The 18,060-nt window shown below is 42.2% G+C and overlaps 1 protein-coding gene across 1 annotated transcript; it reads left to right on the top strand.

Annotated features, from left to right (window-relative positions):
- The first annotated feature begins 1,964 nt into the window (after positions 1 to 1,964).
- On the top strand, positions 1,965 to 8,154 carry LOC134291324 (uncharacterized). Its single transcript, XM_062858933.1, has 3 exons — positions 1,965 to 5,436; positions 5,502 to 6,974; positions 7,025 to 8,154. Exons 1-3 carry the CDS (start codon positions 1,965 to 1,967, stop codon positions 8,152 to 8,154), a joined length of 6,075 nt encoding a protein of 2,024 aa, XP_062714917.1.
- Positions 8,155 to 18,060: the final 9,906 nt, after the last annotated feature.

Genomic DNA, 18,060 nt, shown 5'->3' with positions numbered 1-18,060 from the left:
AGTGCTGCTGATAAAACAAAACAAAAAGCCGTTCGTTGGATCACTAATCGGTAATAAATCAATAACTTTTTCCACAAGCATCCAATTGTTTTGCGGTCTTCGAAGGAAAGTTTCATAATTGATTTTTCTACAAGAAACATTGATCGATTTGAATTAAGGAGACAAGGGACGACCTCTGGGATTTTTTATCTGAAAGTGTAACTTTTCCCATAGTAAATCCTATGAAAACTTTGAACCGCTTGCGCTAAATTATAGTTTCACCGATTGCGCTGAAATTTTGCACAGTTCATATGGGACCTAAATGGGATCTAAAAAGTCGACTGGAGCGAGGATTTGATATTTGTCCCATACTAATACGCATGCAAAATGGTCATTGGCAGAGGAAGCTCTCAGTTAATAACTGTGGAAGTGCTCATAGAACACTAAGCTGAGAAGCAGGCTTTGTCCCAATGAGGACGTTACGCCAAGAAGAGAGAGAGAATAGTTTGTATATGATTAGAATTTCTCTGAAAGTTTCCTACAAGTTTCGACTAGTTGAGAAACTAGGTCATAATTTAAAAAATTTTGGGCACTTTTTAAAAAGTTACAACTTTTCTGAATAAATATAATGTGCATGATTTTTCAAAATTTCAACTACCACTAGGCAAGTAGAACCTTAAACCATACTACTTTTAAACTGAAGATCCTTGAAAAGTTAAACAACTCTCTAAGTAAAAGTTGTTTGGCTGATCAAAAACTTTCAATTGATGGGCCGTATGATTTCAAATCCTTCCACTAGGAGGCTGCTTCGGTAAAGTGATTTGGTAGATCAAGTACTTTCAGTTTAATAGGCGTTTGGTGATAATTTCTAACGCACCGTGGCCAGTGAATCAAAATTCAACCATCGCGCAACAATAATGACAATGTCGCAACCTGTATTTGTTGCGACAAAACAACCCATGCGACATAAGTTTGTCCCAACTTGAAAATAATGGGATTAACATCGTACACCAAGAGTTTAGAGATTTTTAAGCCTTGCATTGCGATTTTCGAACGGTAACTTCGAGTCGGTAAACACTGCAACTCTGGTGAAGCTCCATCATCAAACAGTTTTGACTTTGGGTTAGTAATAATTGATTATTCACGAGTTGAAAAGTACGCAACAAATTCAGCTTCCGTTTTGTCTGCAACAAAAAAAAATCGAGATCATGTCATTATCTGTCATCAGTAGGGATAAGGAGTAATCGTCGCACCTTCTTTGTTGCTTGTTTTGTGCCTCTTGTCACGTCACCCCCCTGCTAAGATCAACTGTGGCCGACGAACACTGTGGTACAGTGATGTACCCGTATGCGAACGCTACTCGGATCGATCAATGGATAATGTACGTAGAATAGAGTGATCAAAACAGAAGAAAAAACTGCATATCATTGTAAATCAGAGTACAGACGACATCCTAGGTCCTGAAAATCAAATTAATTACACTTTTCCTTTCCTAATATTAGTTTCTACTTAAATACTACTTAATCAAGTGAATTAGTGCTTATTACTATACAGTTATTATCTAGACTAGAGAACGTAAGAAGCTAACATGCAAACATTGGTTGGAAATTATGTAACCTACATTAAGTGATTCCCAAATTAGGTTTGACTACATAGTCATCCAGTACACAGAGAATTCGGAGGATAATAAGGCAAACAAACTTCTTATACCGTGAGTAACTACGAACCGCTTTAATTGAGAATCATTCAATCATATAACTTGCACCTACAGAACTATAAAATAGAACCAGTAAAGGTGATAAGATCCGTTCTCCTAGAGGGTTCACCAAAAATTGTGAGTAGATATAGGTTAAACACATGAATCAATTAAATTAATAAATCCATTTATAGCTTTTAGCTTACCACGATAAACGAAGGGTTTGCTCAAAAGACTTTGGAAAACTTCGCCCACAACATCCTAAAAGAATTTTTGTACGTGGGTCAGGATGGAAGGACATCACGAACAGCTAGGGTATACGTGTAGGTCCTGCAACCGCCAGGATCCGTCGGAGAGTAATCTGATTAGCTGTGATCAGTGTAGACAGTGGGAGCATTTCAACTGTGCTGGAGTGAGCGATACCCTGCAGAGTCGTCCATTCATCTGCAAGCAGTGCCAAGATAAGGATGTAGTTGGTTCGACAATATCCACCCGACTGCGGTCTAAAACCAAACGGGTGCCTTCGGGTAAGGAATCAGGAAGCAAACCAGCTTCAAACGTAGGGAGCAAGGTCTCGTCCGTAGGCTCAAGCAATCGATCGTCGGTCATGAAGGCGCGTCTGAAACTGATCGAGGAGGAGGAACAAATTAAACAGAAGGAACTCGACGAGGAAGAAGCTATGAAGGAACTGGAGCACGATGAAGCTCAACGGCAGCTGGAACAAAGGAAGAAGCAGATTGAGGAGCAGGCCAAACTGATGGAGCAAGAATCACCTCTGCGGCAACGGAAGTTAGAAGCGGATAAGGCGCGATTAATGAAGCAGCAATTGATTCGCAGAGAATCGCTTGAAAAGAAAAAAGAAATCCTGCTGCAAATCTCCGAACGAGGCAGCGTAGTGGAATCGTCAGCAAGCTCTTTAGAAAAGGTGTCCGACTGGCTGGCAAAAAACTTACCTCATGGGACGACTGGTGGTAAAGCATCGGAGAATCGTAACGATCGTCAAACCGAATTGATTTCCACGGCCCCGGAAGAAGTATCGCCAATGACCATCAAAGAACCCGGCATCAAAGCATCAGTTTCGATTCCCCCCGAACGTCTGCGGCGTGATCAAAAAACAACCCTTCATTTTTCTCAAGTCCCACCTGCTGGGATGACCGTTGTAGATTTCGATCCTGGTTCTACCAATCGGTTCAGATTCCATGGCGTTCAGTCGACCACTGTACGTGAGCCGTTCCAACGTTTTCTTGTTTCTGCGAAGCCCTCACAACCGTATTCTGCTGCTGTGTACCCAAATTCGTCACAGAATCAGCAGACTTTCATTCCCTGTCACGACGAAAGGTTTTCGGAGCAACCAACGCACTGTCAGCAAAAACCGTCTATGCGCGGCGTAATACCTAGTCTCCAGACTGTACCGCAGATTTCTTTCTGCGAGCCTCACCCCGGCTATCGTCATCCGTCTGGCATTCCAGATCGACACTCAACGCTGATCAACCAAGAAGATGGAGTCAGAATCTCGCAGGGAGGTAGCTCCTCGCAGGGCGAGACGCCAGGGATACTCAACCCGCAGCAAATCGCAGCCCGACAGGTCGTCGGTAAAGATTTACCACACTTCAGTGGCAATCCAACTGACTGGCCGATGTTTATCAGTAGTTTTGAGCAATCCACGGTCACTTGTGGATACTCGAACGCTGAAAACCTTGTGCGTCTTCAAAGATGCCTTACCGGACATGCACGAGAGTCAGTAAGTAGCAGACTTCTGCTTCCTGCTAACGTTCCGCATGTCATTAGTACGCTTCGTATGTTGTATGGTCGTCCGGAGCTGTTGATTCGTTCGTTACATGAGAAAATACGTAGAACTCCGGGACCCAGACATGACCGTCCGGAATCGATCCTGGAATTCGGCTTGGCTGTTCAAAATTTCGTCGATCATCTTCAGGCAGCTCAGCAGGAGGAACATCTTTCTAATCCGATGCTGATGCAAGAGCTGATCGAGAAACTCCCAGGACCCATGAGAATGGATTGGGCAGCTTTCAAGAGTCTTCAATCGCGTGCAACGGTTTCTACGTTCGGTGACTTCATGACCAGACTAGTAAAAGCGGCTAGTGAAGTAAGCTTCGAGCTTCCAGGGTTATCAAAACGCGGAGACCCCGATGCACAGCAACGATCAAGAGAAAAGGCTAGGATCCAAGCACACGCAGCAGAGGATGCAACTCCGTTTCCCACATCGTCAGCAGTACAAACGTCGAGGCCACCCAAAAAGTGTCGAATGTGCAATAACGAAGGTCACCGTGTTGCCGAATGCGCACGGTTCAAGCAATTGAACGTGGAGGACCGGTGGAAGCAAGTAGAAGACAAGGGTCTCTGTAGAACTTGCCTCAATAATCATGGGAAATGGCCGTGCAAATCGTGGAAAGCGTGTGAATTTGAAGGGTGCCGTCTCAAACATCACTCTCTCTTGCATTCGTCGTCTGCTCCTGTCACATCCACCCACTCAGTCAATGTTTCAGCGAACGAACTTCCAGCGAACAACAGTCAATCGCTCTTCAGAATTCTGCCTGTCGTACTTTACGCACACGGCAAATGTATCACGGTATTCGCATTCATCGATGAAGGTTCGCAGGTAACGATGCTGGAAGAGAAGGTTGCCAAGGAGCTCGGAGTTTCTGGTCCAAAGAAACCACTCACCTTACAATGGACGGGGAACGTGAAGCGAGACGAACTCCGATCAGAGGAAGTCAGCATGCAAATATCAGGCAAACAGAATGAGACTCGATACGAACTTCGACAGGTGCGCACCGTCAGTCGTTTGCTTCTACCAGCGCAGAGGCTGAGCTACAAAGAGATGGCTTCACGCTTTCCGCATCTCAAGGGACTTCCAATCGCAGACTACGACCTAGTGCAACCCAAATTACTAATTGGTTTGGACAATCTTGGCCTAGGAGTTCCACTGAAGATTAGAGAGGGAAGATCGTCCGATCCGATTGCTGCGAAATGCCGTCTGGGATGGAGTATTTATGGCCGTCTTTCCACGAAACCTGTACCAGAAGCGATCGTCAACTTCCATACCCCTACGGCGTCAAGCTCCGACTACCTTCTCAACGAACAACTGCGAGATTTCTTCACGCTCGACAACAATGGAGTTAACGCTTCGTACGAGACACTCGAGTCAGAAGAGAATAAAAGAGCGCGACGGTTACTAGAGAAAACAACACGACGCATGGATGATAGATTTGAGACAGGCCTTCTGTGGAAATCCGACGATCCAGAATTTCCAGAAACATATCCGATGGCAATTCGGCGAATGAAATCACTCGAGAAGAAACTAATGGGTAATCCACCGTTGGCGGAGCGTGTAAGTGAACAGATCCTCGACTTCGAGAGAAAGGGATACATACGCAAACTAACCAAACCGGAAACAGATGGCATTGATTCCCGAAAGACATGGTTCCTTCCTCTCGGGGTTGTCATTAACGCAAAGAAGCCCGGAAAAATTCGGCTGATCTGGGATGCGGCCGCTACAGTTCAGGGAGTTTCATTTAACTCGTTTTTGCTGAAAGGACCCGATCTTCTCACTGCTCTTCCAAGGGTTCTTAGCGGTTTCCGATTGTTTCCGGTGGCAGTAACTGGAGATATTAGGGAAATGTTTCTCCAGATAAAGTTGCAAGAGGATGATAGGAACGCTCAAATGTTCATCTACCGTCATAAACCCGGTGATCCTATTCAGGTCTACGCTATTGGAGTCACAATGTTCGGCTCTACCTGTTCCCCATCGTCCGCACAGTTCGTCAAAAACATCAACGCTGAACAATACTTTATCCCCGAGCAGCGGCGGCTATTAAGGAGCATCACTACGTGGATGACTACCTTGACAGCTTCAAATCTGTAGACGAAGCAGTACAGGTAGTAAACGACGTGAAATTTGTCCACTCCAAGGGTGGATTTGAAATCCGCAACTTTTTGTCGAACGAGGGCGAAGTATTGCGGCGAACTGGGGAGATCGAACCAGATTCGTCGAAAGAGTTCGCTCTTACACGTGGAGAGGCTGCCGAATCAGTACTCGGGATGAAATGGATTCCATCAGATGACGTCTTTACGTACACCTTTGCAATTCGTGAAGATTTGAGAATGATCCTCAAAGATAGTTACGTCCCCACGAAGCGGGAGGTCCTGAAGGTGATTATGAGCCTATTTGACCCTTTAGGACTCGTAGCATTTTTCCTAGTCCACGGAAAGATATTGATGCAGGATGTCTGGGCTTCAGGAATCGACTGGGACCAAAAAATCAACGATCAAGTCTTCATCCGTTGGCGACAATGGATTTCCTACTTTCCGCAACTGGATACAATGCAGATCCCTCGGTGCTACTTCAGCTCTCCGTTCCCTAAAAACTTTGACCGGTTGGAGATACATATTCTTGTTGACGCCAGTGACTCTGCATATGCCTGCGTGGCCTACTACCGACTTGAAACCGAGAACGGAATCCAAATGGCATTCATCTGCGCGAAAACCAAGGTGGCCCCACTGAAAGTTTTATCGATTCCTCGCCTGGAATTGAAAGCAGCTATATTGGGCGTCCGCATGTTGGAGTCCATTCGAGGTTACCACACCTATGCCATCAACCGGAGGGTGCTGTGGAGCGATTCTAGCACGGTGTTAGCGTGGATTAAATCTGAACATCGTCGGTATAACAAGTTTGTCGCCGTTCGCATTGGTGAAATCCTCACGACAACTGATATTGAAGAATGGAGATGGGTACCCTCTGGGATGAATACAGCTGACCTTGCCACTAAATGGAAAAGCGCTCCTGATTTTTCATCCGATAGTCCATGGCTTAGTGGACCATCGTTCCTTCTACAGCCGGAAACACTCTGGCCCCAGCAAACTCAAATCACCACTACATGCGAGGAATTGCGGTTGAACCATACCCATTCCACGATTCTTCCGTTGATTGATGTATCCCGATTCAGCAATTGGACTCGACTCCAGCGAACGATGGCGTTCGTACTACGATTTTCAGATAACCTGCGTCGGAAACGGAATGGTTCTATACTGCGATTAGGCATTCTATGTCAGGACGAGCTGCAACGAGCCGAGATGGTACTTTGGAAAATAGCACAAGCAGAAGCTTATCCCGAAGAAATTGTCATTTTGTCAGCAACACAGGGACTACCCACACAACGTCACCAGATTGTCTCGAAATCCAGCCCCATCTACAAAAACTGGCCCTACATCGACGAACATGGAGTACTACGGCAACGTGGCGAATCGGTGCAGCAACCTTTGCACCGACCGAAGCTAAGTACCCCGCCATTCTGCCTAGACAACATCCTATAACGTTCCTAATTTCAGACTGGTTCCATCGCCGTTTCCGCCATGCCAATCGAGAGATCATCGTCAATGAGATGCGGCAACGTTTTGAAATCGCTAAACTACGCGCCCTGATTGAAAAGGTTGCCAAAAGCTGCATGTTGTGCCGAGTGAGGAAGGCATTGCCAAGCCCTCCTGTGATGGCGCCGCTCCCTGCTGCAAGACTTCAGCCGTTTACCTCCGTCGGAGTAGATTACTTCGGGCCTATACTGGTGAGAGTTGGTAGAAGCTCCGTAAAGAGATGGATTGCCTTGTTCACCTGTCTCAGTGTTCGCGCAGTACATTTGGAAGTAGTTCATAGCTTGTCTACCGAGTCGTGCGTCATGGCTGTGCGACGTTTTATAGCCCGGCGTGGATATCCAGCCGAATTTTATTCGGACAATGGGACATGTTTTCAAGGCGCGAGTAAGGAGTTGCAAAGAGAGGAGATTAAAAGACGGAACGACGCCCTAGCACATACGTTCACAACCACCAAGACACGATGGTGCTTCATCCCACCGGCTGCACCCCATATGGGAGGTGCATGGGAGCGTCTCGTAAGGTCGGTAAAGGTGGCCATAGAGTCCATAGCCAACGTTCCACGTAAACCGGATGATGAAATCCTCGAAACAATTTTTCTGGAAGCAGAGGCTTTGATAAATTCGCGACCCCTGACCTACATTCCGCTAGAGTCAGCGGACCAGGAGGCCATCACTCCGAATCATTTTCTTCTTGGGTCCTCCAATGGCGATAAGTTCCTTCCGTACGAAACCGTGGATAGTCCAATGGCTCTTAGAAATAGCTGGAGATTGGCGCAGTCTATAACACAAGTGTTTTGGGCAAGGTGGGTGAAAGAATACCTGCCGGTAATCACGCGCAGGTCGAAGTGGTTCAAGGAGACCCGAGATATAGCTGTAGGAGACTTGGTGTTGGTTGTGGCTGGAATGGCGAGAGACCAGTGGATTCGAGGACGAGTAGAGGAGGTGATACCCGGACGTGACGGGAGAGTTCGCCAGGCGGTGGTCCGGACAGCAACCGGAAGCATTCGACGGCCAGCAGTGAAACTAGCGGTGCTTGACGTGAAGAGTAGTGACCCCAAACCGGAAGTCCTTGAGAGGCAGGAACGTAACTAGGGTTCACGGGAGGGGGGATGTCACGTCACCCCCCTGCTAAGATCAACTGTGGCCGACGAACACTGTGGTACAGTGATGTACCCGTATGCGAACGCTACTCGGATCGATCAATGGATAATGTACGTAGAATAGAGTGATCAAAACAGAAGAAAAAACTGCATATCATTGTAAATCAGAGTACAGACGACATCCTAGGTCCTGAAAATCAAATTAATTACACTTTTCCTTTCCTAATATTAGTTTCTACTTAAATACTACTTAATCAAGTGAATTGGTGCTTATTACTATACAGTTATTATCTAGACTAGAGAACGTAAGAAGCTAACATGCAAACATTGGTTGGAAATTATGTAACCTACATTAAGTGATTCCCAAATTAGGTTTGACTACATAGTCATCCAGTACACAGAGAATTCGGAGGATAATAAGGCAAACAAACTTCTTATACCGTGAGTAACTACGAACCGCTTTAATTGAGAATCATTCAATCATATAATTTGCACCTACAGAACTATAAAATAGAACCAGTAAAGGTGATAAGATCCGTTCTCCTAGAGGGTTCACCAAAAATTGTGAGTAGATATAGGTTAAACACATGAATCAATGAAATTAATAAATCCATTTATAGCTTTTAGCTTACCACGATAAACGAAGGGTTTGCTCAAAAGACTTTGGAAAACTTCGCCCACAACACCTCTTTTGTCTGACAATTCTCTTCACTGACCGTGGCGCAAGTTGCAAATTTTCAAAACATACCAATTTTATTCATTGTCTTGAAAACATTCAATAAGTCGTAATTATGTAGAAATTTTATCAAAAATTTGATAAAATAATTCTCAAATTTTGACTGATAGTTCCTCAGTTTATAATCTGAAATAGCTGTGGACTTTATTGGTTAGCTCTACATGAAGATGGAGCGCTTTAAGCAGAAATTATCTTTTTTGAATGTCGTTTTATTAACTCTTATATCTTGGGACCAAGTGAATCAAATCAAATCATTTTTTGAACATTGATGGCTAATATATTGGTCTTTGATTACCATTTGATTCGAATACAATATATTCAAGGTAAAAAAAGTTCCAGCTTGTAGAATACTTTTTGAGAAATTCTAATCATTTGTCAGCTTTTCCATAATGGAAACTAGTGTCTTCTAGTGGCGAAATCTCGCATCTAATGGTAAATCCACTGCAAGTTCTTAACTTACCAAACAATTTTGCCGAAGAAACCTTCTTTCTAAGTGATCGAGATCCTGAGATACACGGGATGGCCAAAATGTTTGGGATAGGCAACTTTTTTTCTCCCACAAAAAAATCAACATGCTGTAACTTTTCATAGAGTGCATCAAAAAATCTCAAATTTTGACTGTTTGTCAACCTATTATGTGTGCATCATTGGTACAAATTTGGGCTTGATTGATTAATTTTTCGCGAAGTTAGAACCGTTCGCGTAAAACACTATTTTTTAGAGAACTATTTTTTGAACTGTCATATCTCGGAAACCAGTGAACCGAATTGAATGAACTTTTTAACGTTTATCAACAATATATTGATACTTAATACGACGTTATAAAATGTAATATTTTCTCACGGCGAAATAAGTTATATCGGGTTGAAATTTTTACCCATATAGAGGAAAATAAGTAAAATTTACAATACGACACAAAAATTATTAAATGTGTTCTCCCCCTCAACTAAATAGGCTTTAATATATCTGATTAGAGATAATTTGAGAACAGAAGTGGAAAATCTTTGGATATCAATACTAAAATTTATGGACATTGACGTAAACAAAATACATTTTTTCGAGGAAAGTCCAAAAAGTGTTAATCCATGATAACTTTTTTCAACGTTTAAAAAGTACTTATGTTTTAATAGTTTGTGAAGCATTAGTATATTGTTAGTGTACGTTCAAAATTTCATTCAATTCGGTTCACTGGTTTCCGAGATATGACAGCTCAAAAATTAGTTGTCTAAAAAAAGGTGTTTTACCCGAACGGTTCTAACTTTGCGAAATATCAATCAATCGAGCCCAAATTTGTATCAATGATGCACATATAATAGGTTGACAAACAGACAAAATTTGAGATTTTTTGATGCACTCTATGAAAAGTTATAGCATGTTGAACTTTTTTGTGAGAGAAAAAAAAGTTGCCTATCCCAAACATTTTGGCCATCCCCTGTATATTCAATTTTTAATTTGTAAGTTTTCTAGCGTCGCCTTTTGGTGGAATTTTGAATCAAACTTTGACCAACCAAACAACTTTGCTGAAAACACCAACTCTCGAAGTTATCATTACCCTGAGATATATGAGATGGTAATGTTGTCAGTGTTTCGCCTGTTTGGCTCTGATATCATAGAAATTGTCGGTTTGAGTGGCATTTGATTAAGATTTAAAATTTTAATAAGATCGCAGTACAATAAAATTTACACACATTTTGGAATTATAGAGCGTTGATTTTGACCAAACATCGCCTCTCTCCGTCACTCAAGAGTCTACGTAGTTTATGAAGGGGGCCTCATGGCAATTTATGAATGATACCTTGAAAAAGGGCTCATACACAACGAAAAAAAAGTAGTTTTGAATATAGAACTACCTTTGTCCACTGCAGGAGCCGCCCAAGCCAGAGAAATTTGGTCTTTTCCATAGAACTTTTTTTTCGTGACGTTACAACGCCAACTTCAACCAGGTGAAACTCATATTTCATTTGAAACTTGTTCCGAATTTGAATAAATTTCATAGAGGTTGCTTTTCCGTGACGTTACAACGTTTAAAATACCTATACTTTGACCAACCATACGTCAGAGTTGTAAAGCATCACAATTAACATTCTTTGTACAATAAAAAATGTACAATGTGTGTTTAAAACACGGTAGCTTTGATGAATAGTGTGCCTTAATGCCTTAAAACCACGATTTTATTTTTAATCTTAACAGTCGTTCAATAAATATTTATTGTTACAATAATATCATGTTGAATACATTTTTGGACGACAAGAGTAATGTAGAATGTTATAAAAATGTGAAATATGCCAAATATCCACTTTAAAAAATGAGTATTGATGATACGGGGCCCGTAGAATGTGTATGTATGTCTATGTACAAAAAAGGTCTCTCACTTTTAAGGTATTTCCCATTGTTAGCGTATTATTGCTCGAATCGAACCGGAATTTTACCGCATTGATTGCTTTTGAAAATGGTCCGGATCGGTCAAGGCGTTCCGGAGTTATGGCCGTTTCAGTGATTAGGAAGAACTGTTCGTAAATGAAAATGAACCAAGCCTCATCATGCGACACATCAAACTGCGGCAATTTTTGTAACCTTTAGCATGGTTTTTTGGGGCCCATATAGCCGAGGCGGTAAACGCACGGGTATTCAGCATGACCATGCTGAGGGTGACGGGTTCGATTCCCGGTCGGTCCAGGATCTTTTCGTAAAGGAAATTTCCTTGACTTCCTTGGGCATAGAGTATCTTCGTGCCTGCCACACGATATACGCATGCAAAATGGTCATTGGCAGAGGAAGCTCTCAGTTAAAAACTGTGGAAGTGCTCATAGAACACTAAGCTGAGAAGCAGGCTTTGTCCCAGTGAGGACGTTACGCCAAGAAGAGAAAGAGAGAGAGCATGGTTGACGGATTGTATGGGGTATATTTGGTATGGGGAAGATGTCTGGAGTCCAAAAATGCCGACCAGAATTTCCAAGACGGCGGAATTAAATCCAAATTGGCGGCTTAAAGTTCAAGATTGCAGCATTTTTTTAAGAGTTTCAAAGAGCCCAAACATCAAAAACCAGATAAACGATATGATTTCTGGTGCCATGAAATGGATTTTCGTTAAATTCATCAAAATGCGATATTCATCAACATGTCCCTTGAGTTTTGTTGAAATGGATTTTCCGAAGGCACGAGGAAGGTGCTATCACCGCTAATTAGGGTTTTTACTTCCCGTTTGTTCTTAGAATCGATTCCAAGGCTGCAGGATAGTTGGGAGCGCGTAATGGGACCTAGTCTGTATTGGGAAATGATCACTTCCGTGAAGATCATCCTCGTGGATCCAGTTTAACTTGGAAGCGAGAGAGAGTGAGACAAAAGAGATGTCTATAGCGGTCAAGGAGCCTGAACTACAGTGGTAGTTAGTACCCGAGCAGGAATAGCAACAAAATAACATATCGAGGAATTAATCTTAAATAACATTATACCTCGATATGCCTTTCATTAGGTGGACATAAGAGGCAAAATAACAAAAATGAATACCATAATTTTGTATAAATAACACCTGAAAAACAACAAGTCACACACTTAAAATAAAGTACCGTATTTAGCTGTTCTATTTTCGGTAAAAGTTCAAATTACCGAATGTTCAGCAAAACATTACCGAAGTTCGGTGAAAAATTACCGAACGTTCGGTAAACTGAATCATCGGTAAAACTGTGTTGAACTTCGGTAATCCAAACTTTTACCGATAATAGAACAGCCGAACAAGTGACTCTAAAATAAGTGTGCTTGTTATTTCAACAAAGAATGCATATCATAAATTTCAAGTGGTCTATTTGTTATCCAGGAGGTATAAAATAACAAAGTAAAAACATTTCTTGCTATTAAATTGAACATTTTTCGATAGCTTCATGATGTAATAACAAATCTTGTCCTTCAGTTATATTCCCAGCTAAATCAACAATACCACATAAATACCTAAATTTGCTCAAATACCTCCAATTGTTATTGTGATGTTCTCATAACATTGCGTATACAGGTTGCTATTTGCACGGTATTTGTAAGGTATGCCCTTCTGCTCGGGTAGGCGATACATCGTTCAGCGTGACTATTGACTGCCCATTCCAGTAACAGTTGACACACTCTTCACGGAGAGACGAAACTACCCAAAAGTGAGTTCTTTCCACTCAACTTCGGGGTTGCGTGCATCAAGCCAAATTTGAGTTGATGGAATCGATGTTTTTGTTGGGTTGTTCCCGCTTGCTTCCATGTGAAAAAAATACCTAATTTTAAGTTTTTTCCACCCAACCGAAATTTTGACTAGGTTGTATTCACTCAAATTTGAGTACTGTGCTAGAAACTCAATGTTGGCTTGACGCACGGAACTGCAAAAGTTGGGCTGTTTCTCTCTTCACTCTCTGACAACAACAGAAAGAGCGCATGAAAAGGGAAATGAAAAAGAACTCAAAATTGAGTTTAAAAGTACCTAATTTTGAGTTTTTCAGTTTCTCCGTGTTGTATTCATACCACAGACAAACAGACGTAACACCTTGAACGAATTTCATGAAAATCCATCGCCCAGTTCACACTACCATCACCTGGTGGAAAAGTTGCACGAATCACTGTGTTGTGCCATATCGTCCACAGAAGGCGCTAGTGTGAAACGTCAAACGCATAGAAAAACGATGCGTGCGCCTCTGGTTGTGAAAGCCATAACTATGAAAATTTAAAATGATCGTTAAAAGCGTGGTCGATGGAAATTTAGCAAGTGTTACTTCTGTTTGTCTGTGTTCATACTATAGTCGATACTCGATAACAATAAATGTGAGTTTGTTGTTGCAATTCTTCATTGTAAGCTTCATTCACTACATTTGGATCATTCTTATATGAAACGTACAACTATCGAAATTACCCCCCATCCCACCGTTGCACATCGATTCCAGCTCAGCACATCGCGTTTCCCCCAAAACACGTAATACGCAATAGTCTACCCCACGCTAGAAAGTCATTCCACTTAATAGCTGCTGTGGTGAGACCACCAATCAAAATCAAATTAACTATTCAACTACTTACCAGCCCATACATATCTACCTACCTGACCTATACACGGTTTCAGGTCGTTTTGTCTCAAGCTGCAGTTAATCGAGCAGCAATCCATTCATTCCTGGAATAGTTTCACATGTAGAAGTTGGGCGTTCGCACGGTTTGTCATGCGATTGGCCCCATTTCTCGACGGCACTTGGCTCGATCCCAAGGATCGAAATAACTTTCCAGCATCATCATCATCCCCATCAGCCGGCACGGATCTCACCGAGCCTCCCCGGGCCGGGTCCAGACCGAGCCGGCCGGGGAAGCTGCAAAAACTGCATACTCATCATAATTAAATTATCGTCAATTTTCAGAACAATCAATTAGGGATCCAGGTTGGAAATTATATTTATTAAAATAAACGATTGGAGCTGATGATTAATGTTTTGGGTTGCGCTGGAATTCATAGTGTGGAACAGATTTGCACTCCACCGGTCGGACCCCAAACCAGGAAGCATTTGGATGTTTAGCTCCAATTAGGCGCGATAATTGGATTCCGATGAACAACATCGCAGCAGCAGCAGCAGCAAGTGCGCAATCGTTGGCTGCCGATTTTTCTTGCGAGAGGCGCCAGTCAACATCGACAATGGTTCGTTGAAATTCCCATCAATCGCGCAGTGTTGGTACGAATCGAATTCGCTGGAAAAACGGCTCGCCAGTCGGATGACGAAATACGGGTACGTGCCCGTCGTCAGCGCGGCGGCCGAGCCCGATCGCGTCGACCATGATGGTGTCAACGATAAGGCGAGGTGCGCGCGCCTGATTAGCCTGCTGAGTGCTGAAGAAGCAGAGTCGCACCTCTGCATGTTTGGATTCCTCACAAAGCGATTGGCGAAAGAATGGCCAACCGTATCATATTTTTTTTAGTAGTTCACAGAACTGCTGGGCAATTTGGAATTGTTTTCGAATAGATCTTTATCGGTAGTTGAATGAAGCACTTAAGGCCCTCATTACGGATTCGGCGGATGTTTCGGGGGCCAGTCGACGGGTGGTCCACTGGTTAACGACCTATTTTCGAATTCCCGTCAAAATTCGACGAGACAGTTCAATTATCTTTGTTTACGATGCTATTTGACCGGGTTTCTAATGTAGTTCCATGAATCAATTCTGAATACTTACGACAAACGTGTTCGCTGGTGAGGCACTTCAGCTAAGTCTTGTAAGGGCAATTCCTCAATTATTAACTAAGAAGATCATCTCAACTGATAAATCCATTCGGTGAAATCCAATTAGCTTCGCCCGACGTTCTTATCATCTGAATCCAGCTTGTTGCAATATTCTCATAAAAACACACAAAAAAACGCATAAAGTATAGCATGAGGATTAACAATTGTCGAGCCTCCTCCGAAAATTCTAATGGAATTACGACCAGATCATTGAGCATTAGTCAGACACCTTCGTGTCTCCAGGCCAACGCGTAGCCATTGCAAGAGGTAAAGAGGTAGGTTGTTCGACTAATTTAAACAAAAATCCACCGCCCGGAGGCCTCGAAGCCGGCCAATGGCAGCAAATCCAAACGTCGACGAACCGGCCTGAGACGGAGAGAGGTCCGGTTCTTAGAACTGACTTCTGAATTATTCTGCCGATTGGATTACCAACTGAAATTATCAGCTTTACCCAAACGACGGCGGTGGGTTGTTGCCTTTCTTGTCTGGTGTTTCTTCCAGGGCAGGATTTGAATGAACCCTTTTCCAAAACGAAGCACACCATCGACGGTTCTCGTTGGTGAACAAGGTTTCATATATTTCATTTGGAAGCTTATGAAAAGGATTCATAGAATGCACAGCGACTGATTTCTAAATCTAGGATTTATTTTTTCTTTACGAAACAAAAATCTTCTTCTTCTTCTTGACGTTACGTTCCAAGTATCAGCATCTCGCATAAGTGCTCCATAAGTCGTAGTGATTAATGACTGCTTTCTATATATACAAATTATCGCAAGTTCTCGCCCATGCAGTAAATACTTACTACTTGGTCGCCAATCACTACTCATCATGTGAAATATTTTAGTTTCAGGTCCTATTTAACCGCAAACGGCCATCCTGTGAGTATCCTGTCACGAAATGGCTTACCTTGCCCTGAGTTATTTATATCTTCAGCAGTCGTTCTTCTGGCGTCTTGAATAACCCTACGCAGCCTTCTGTGTTATATTGACACATTCTACCGTGACGTTACAAGCTTTTGACGCAATCGAATACGTAACTAATTAATGAGGCGTCCGATTTGAATGCGGTCTTCAGCAAAAATGTAGCTGATAGAGTAGCCTAGGAGTACCAAGGGTCAACTAACACTCTAGGGCACTTTGGGTAATGCTGCGTGCAATTGAATGAAAATCGACGTTTTCCCATAGTAATTCCCATACAAACATTCCCATTAGGGTGGCCCACACTTATATGAAAAACAAAAATTTCGAAAAATGTCTAGTCTTAGCTCCTAAATCAGTTGCTTTGGATTCCCAGAAGCTACGTTCAAAATTTGAGCGAAATCGGTTGAGCCTAAGGGGGCGCTCAAAACGCTTGAAGTTTGTAGGGTAAAACTGACTATGATATTTCCCCGAATTCCATTACCCCGAATGACCCATTTCCCCGAATTCCATTACTCCGAATATTTTTTTTTCTGAATTATAAATTTCGTATTTTCCAATACGAAGGAAAATCATGACGTTCATCCGGGAACGAAATAGCTTAGTCGATAAAACTTTATTCTGCCTATTTTTGCGATGAGAAAACCTAAGCATATGAAGCTCCTGGGACCCTTTGAACAGATCCCTGACCAGTATGATTAACCCTTATGTGACCGACAGGGTACCCGGGTACCCAGCGCCCATTTAAAATGCACGGTGTAGAAAAAGGCAAAAAATTTGTCGGACACATAACGGTTAAAAGAACAGGCAATAACCTAAAGAAGGAAAAAATCTCTACTCAACAATTGGTTTCGGATCATATGGACGAAAGAAATAAACTAATGTCATCATGTCACTCTTCCACATAACAATATAACTTGAAAGAACAGCCTATGATTAAAAGAAGGAAAACCCTCTGATGAAAATAATAACATTTGCGACGCCAACAAATTGCTTAAATTAATTATTAGAAAGAATAGCCTATGTTTGAAAGAAGGATACATAAGTGATGACCGCATAGTAGAATGTCCTTGAATGAAAGTTCTTTGGTAGTAAGGTCAGAAAGAACATCATATGCTCAAAGAAGGAAAATTTTTGTTGAAAATGGGGTGAAACACTTAGTGTACCGTTAACTACCCATAGCGGGTCTCGAGGTAGGCTTGTGGATAAATAATTTGGATATTGGGTCATTCGGGGAAATGGATCATTCGAGGTATTGGAATTCGGGGTAATGTCGTTCGGGGTAATGCCATTCGGGGTAATGGAATTCGGGGAAATGTCCTAAAGCCGGGAAAACTTGGCCAAATTTTGCCGCTAGGTGGCGCTGTAAACGTTCAATAAGTAAACCCTTTTGTATTATTGTAGGTGACTATATGCCAAAGAACTTTGTAGAAGACCGCGAAGTAATCCGACGGCTGTGAAAAAAGTTCTACCCTAGGCAAAGTGAGGCAAAGTATCGTCAAATGGGGTACCTTGCAACACTTTTCGACTTTGAATCAATATCAATGAAAATTCTAATATTTGACATATACTGTAAAGCATTGTGTACACTAATTACCACGAGTAGAATGCTATGCAGCACTTGATTTACCAAAACACGTTACCACCTAATCAGAAGGTGCGCAATACATGCTCGTTGCAAGTTACATACCTCATTTGTGAGGTAACTTGCAACACATGGCATGAAGCTAAGTTAGCTATCATTAAACTGCACAAATAAACAAGTACTCAGTCATATTATGAGTTTTTGATGAAATACATGAAAAATGCATAAAAAAAGCGTACACTAACCAACTCAAAAATATGAGTTTTCATGAAAGGGTTGGTAGTTATTACAAGTAAGGATATATCGTTTCACAACAGGTCTCACGCCTCTCAAACATAACATTTGTATGGATCTCGTTACTCCAGTACCAGTTACAAATGTCAACAATGCTTAATGTTGTTTCTTGAAAAGGTAGAGTGAGTAATCTTTAATTTATTTT

The sequence above is a fragment of the Aedes albopictus genome, chromosome 1 (assembly GCF_035046485.1).
Source record: "Aedes albopictus strain Foshan chromosome 1, AalbF5, whole genome shotgun sequence".
Classification (NCBI taxonomy): domain Eukaryota; kingdom Metazoa; phylum Arthropoda; class Insecta; order Diptera; family Culicidae; genus Aedes; species Aedes albopictus.
This window is presented reverse-complemented; position numbering and strand designations above follow the sequence as displayed.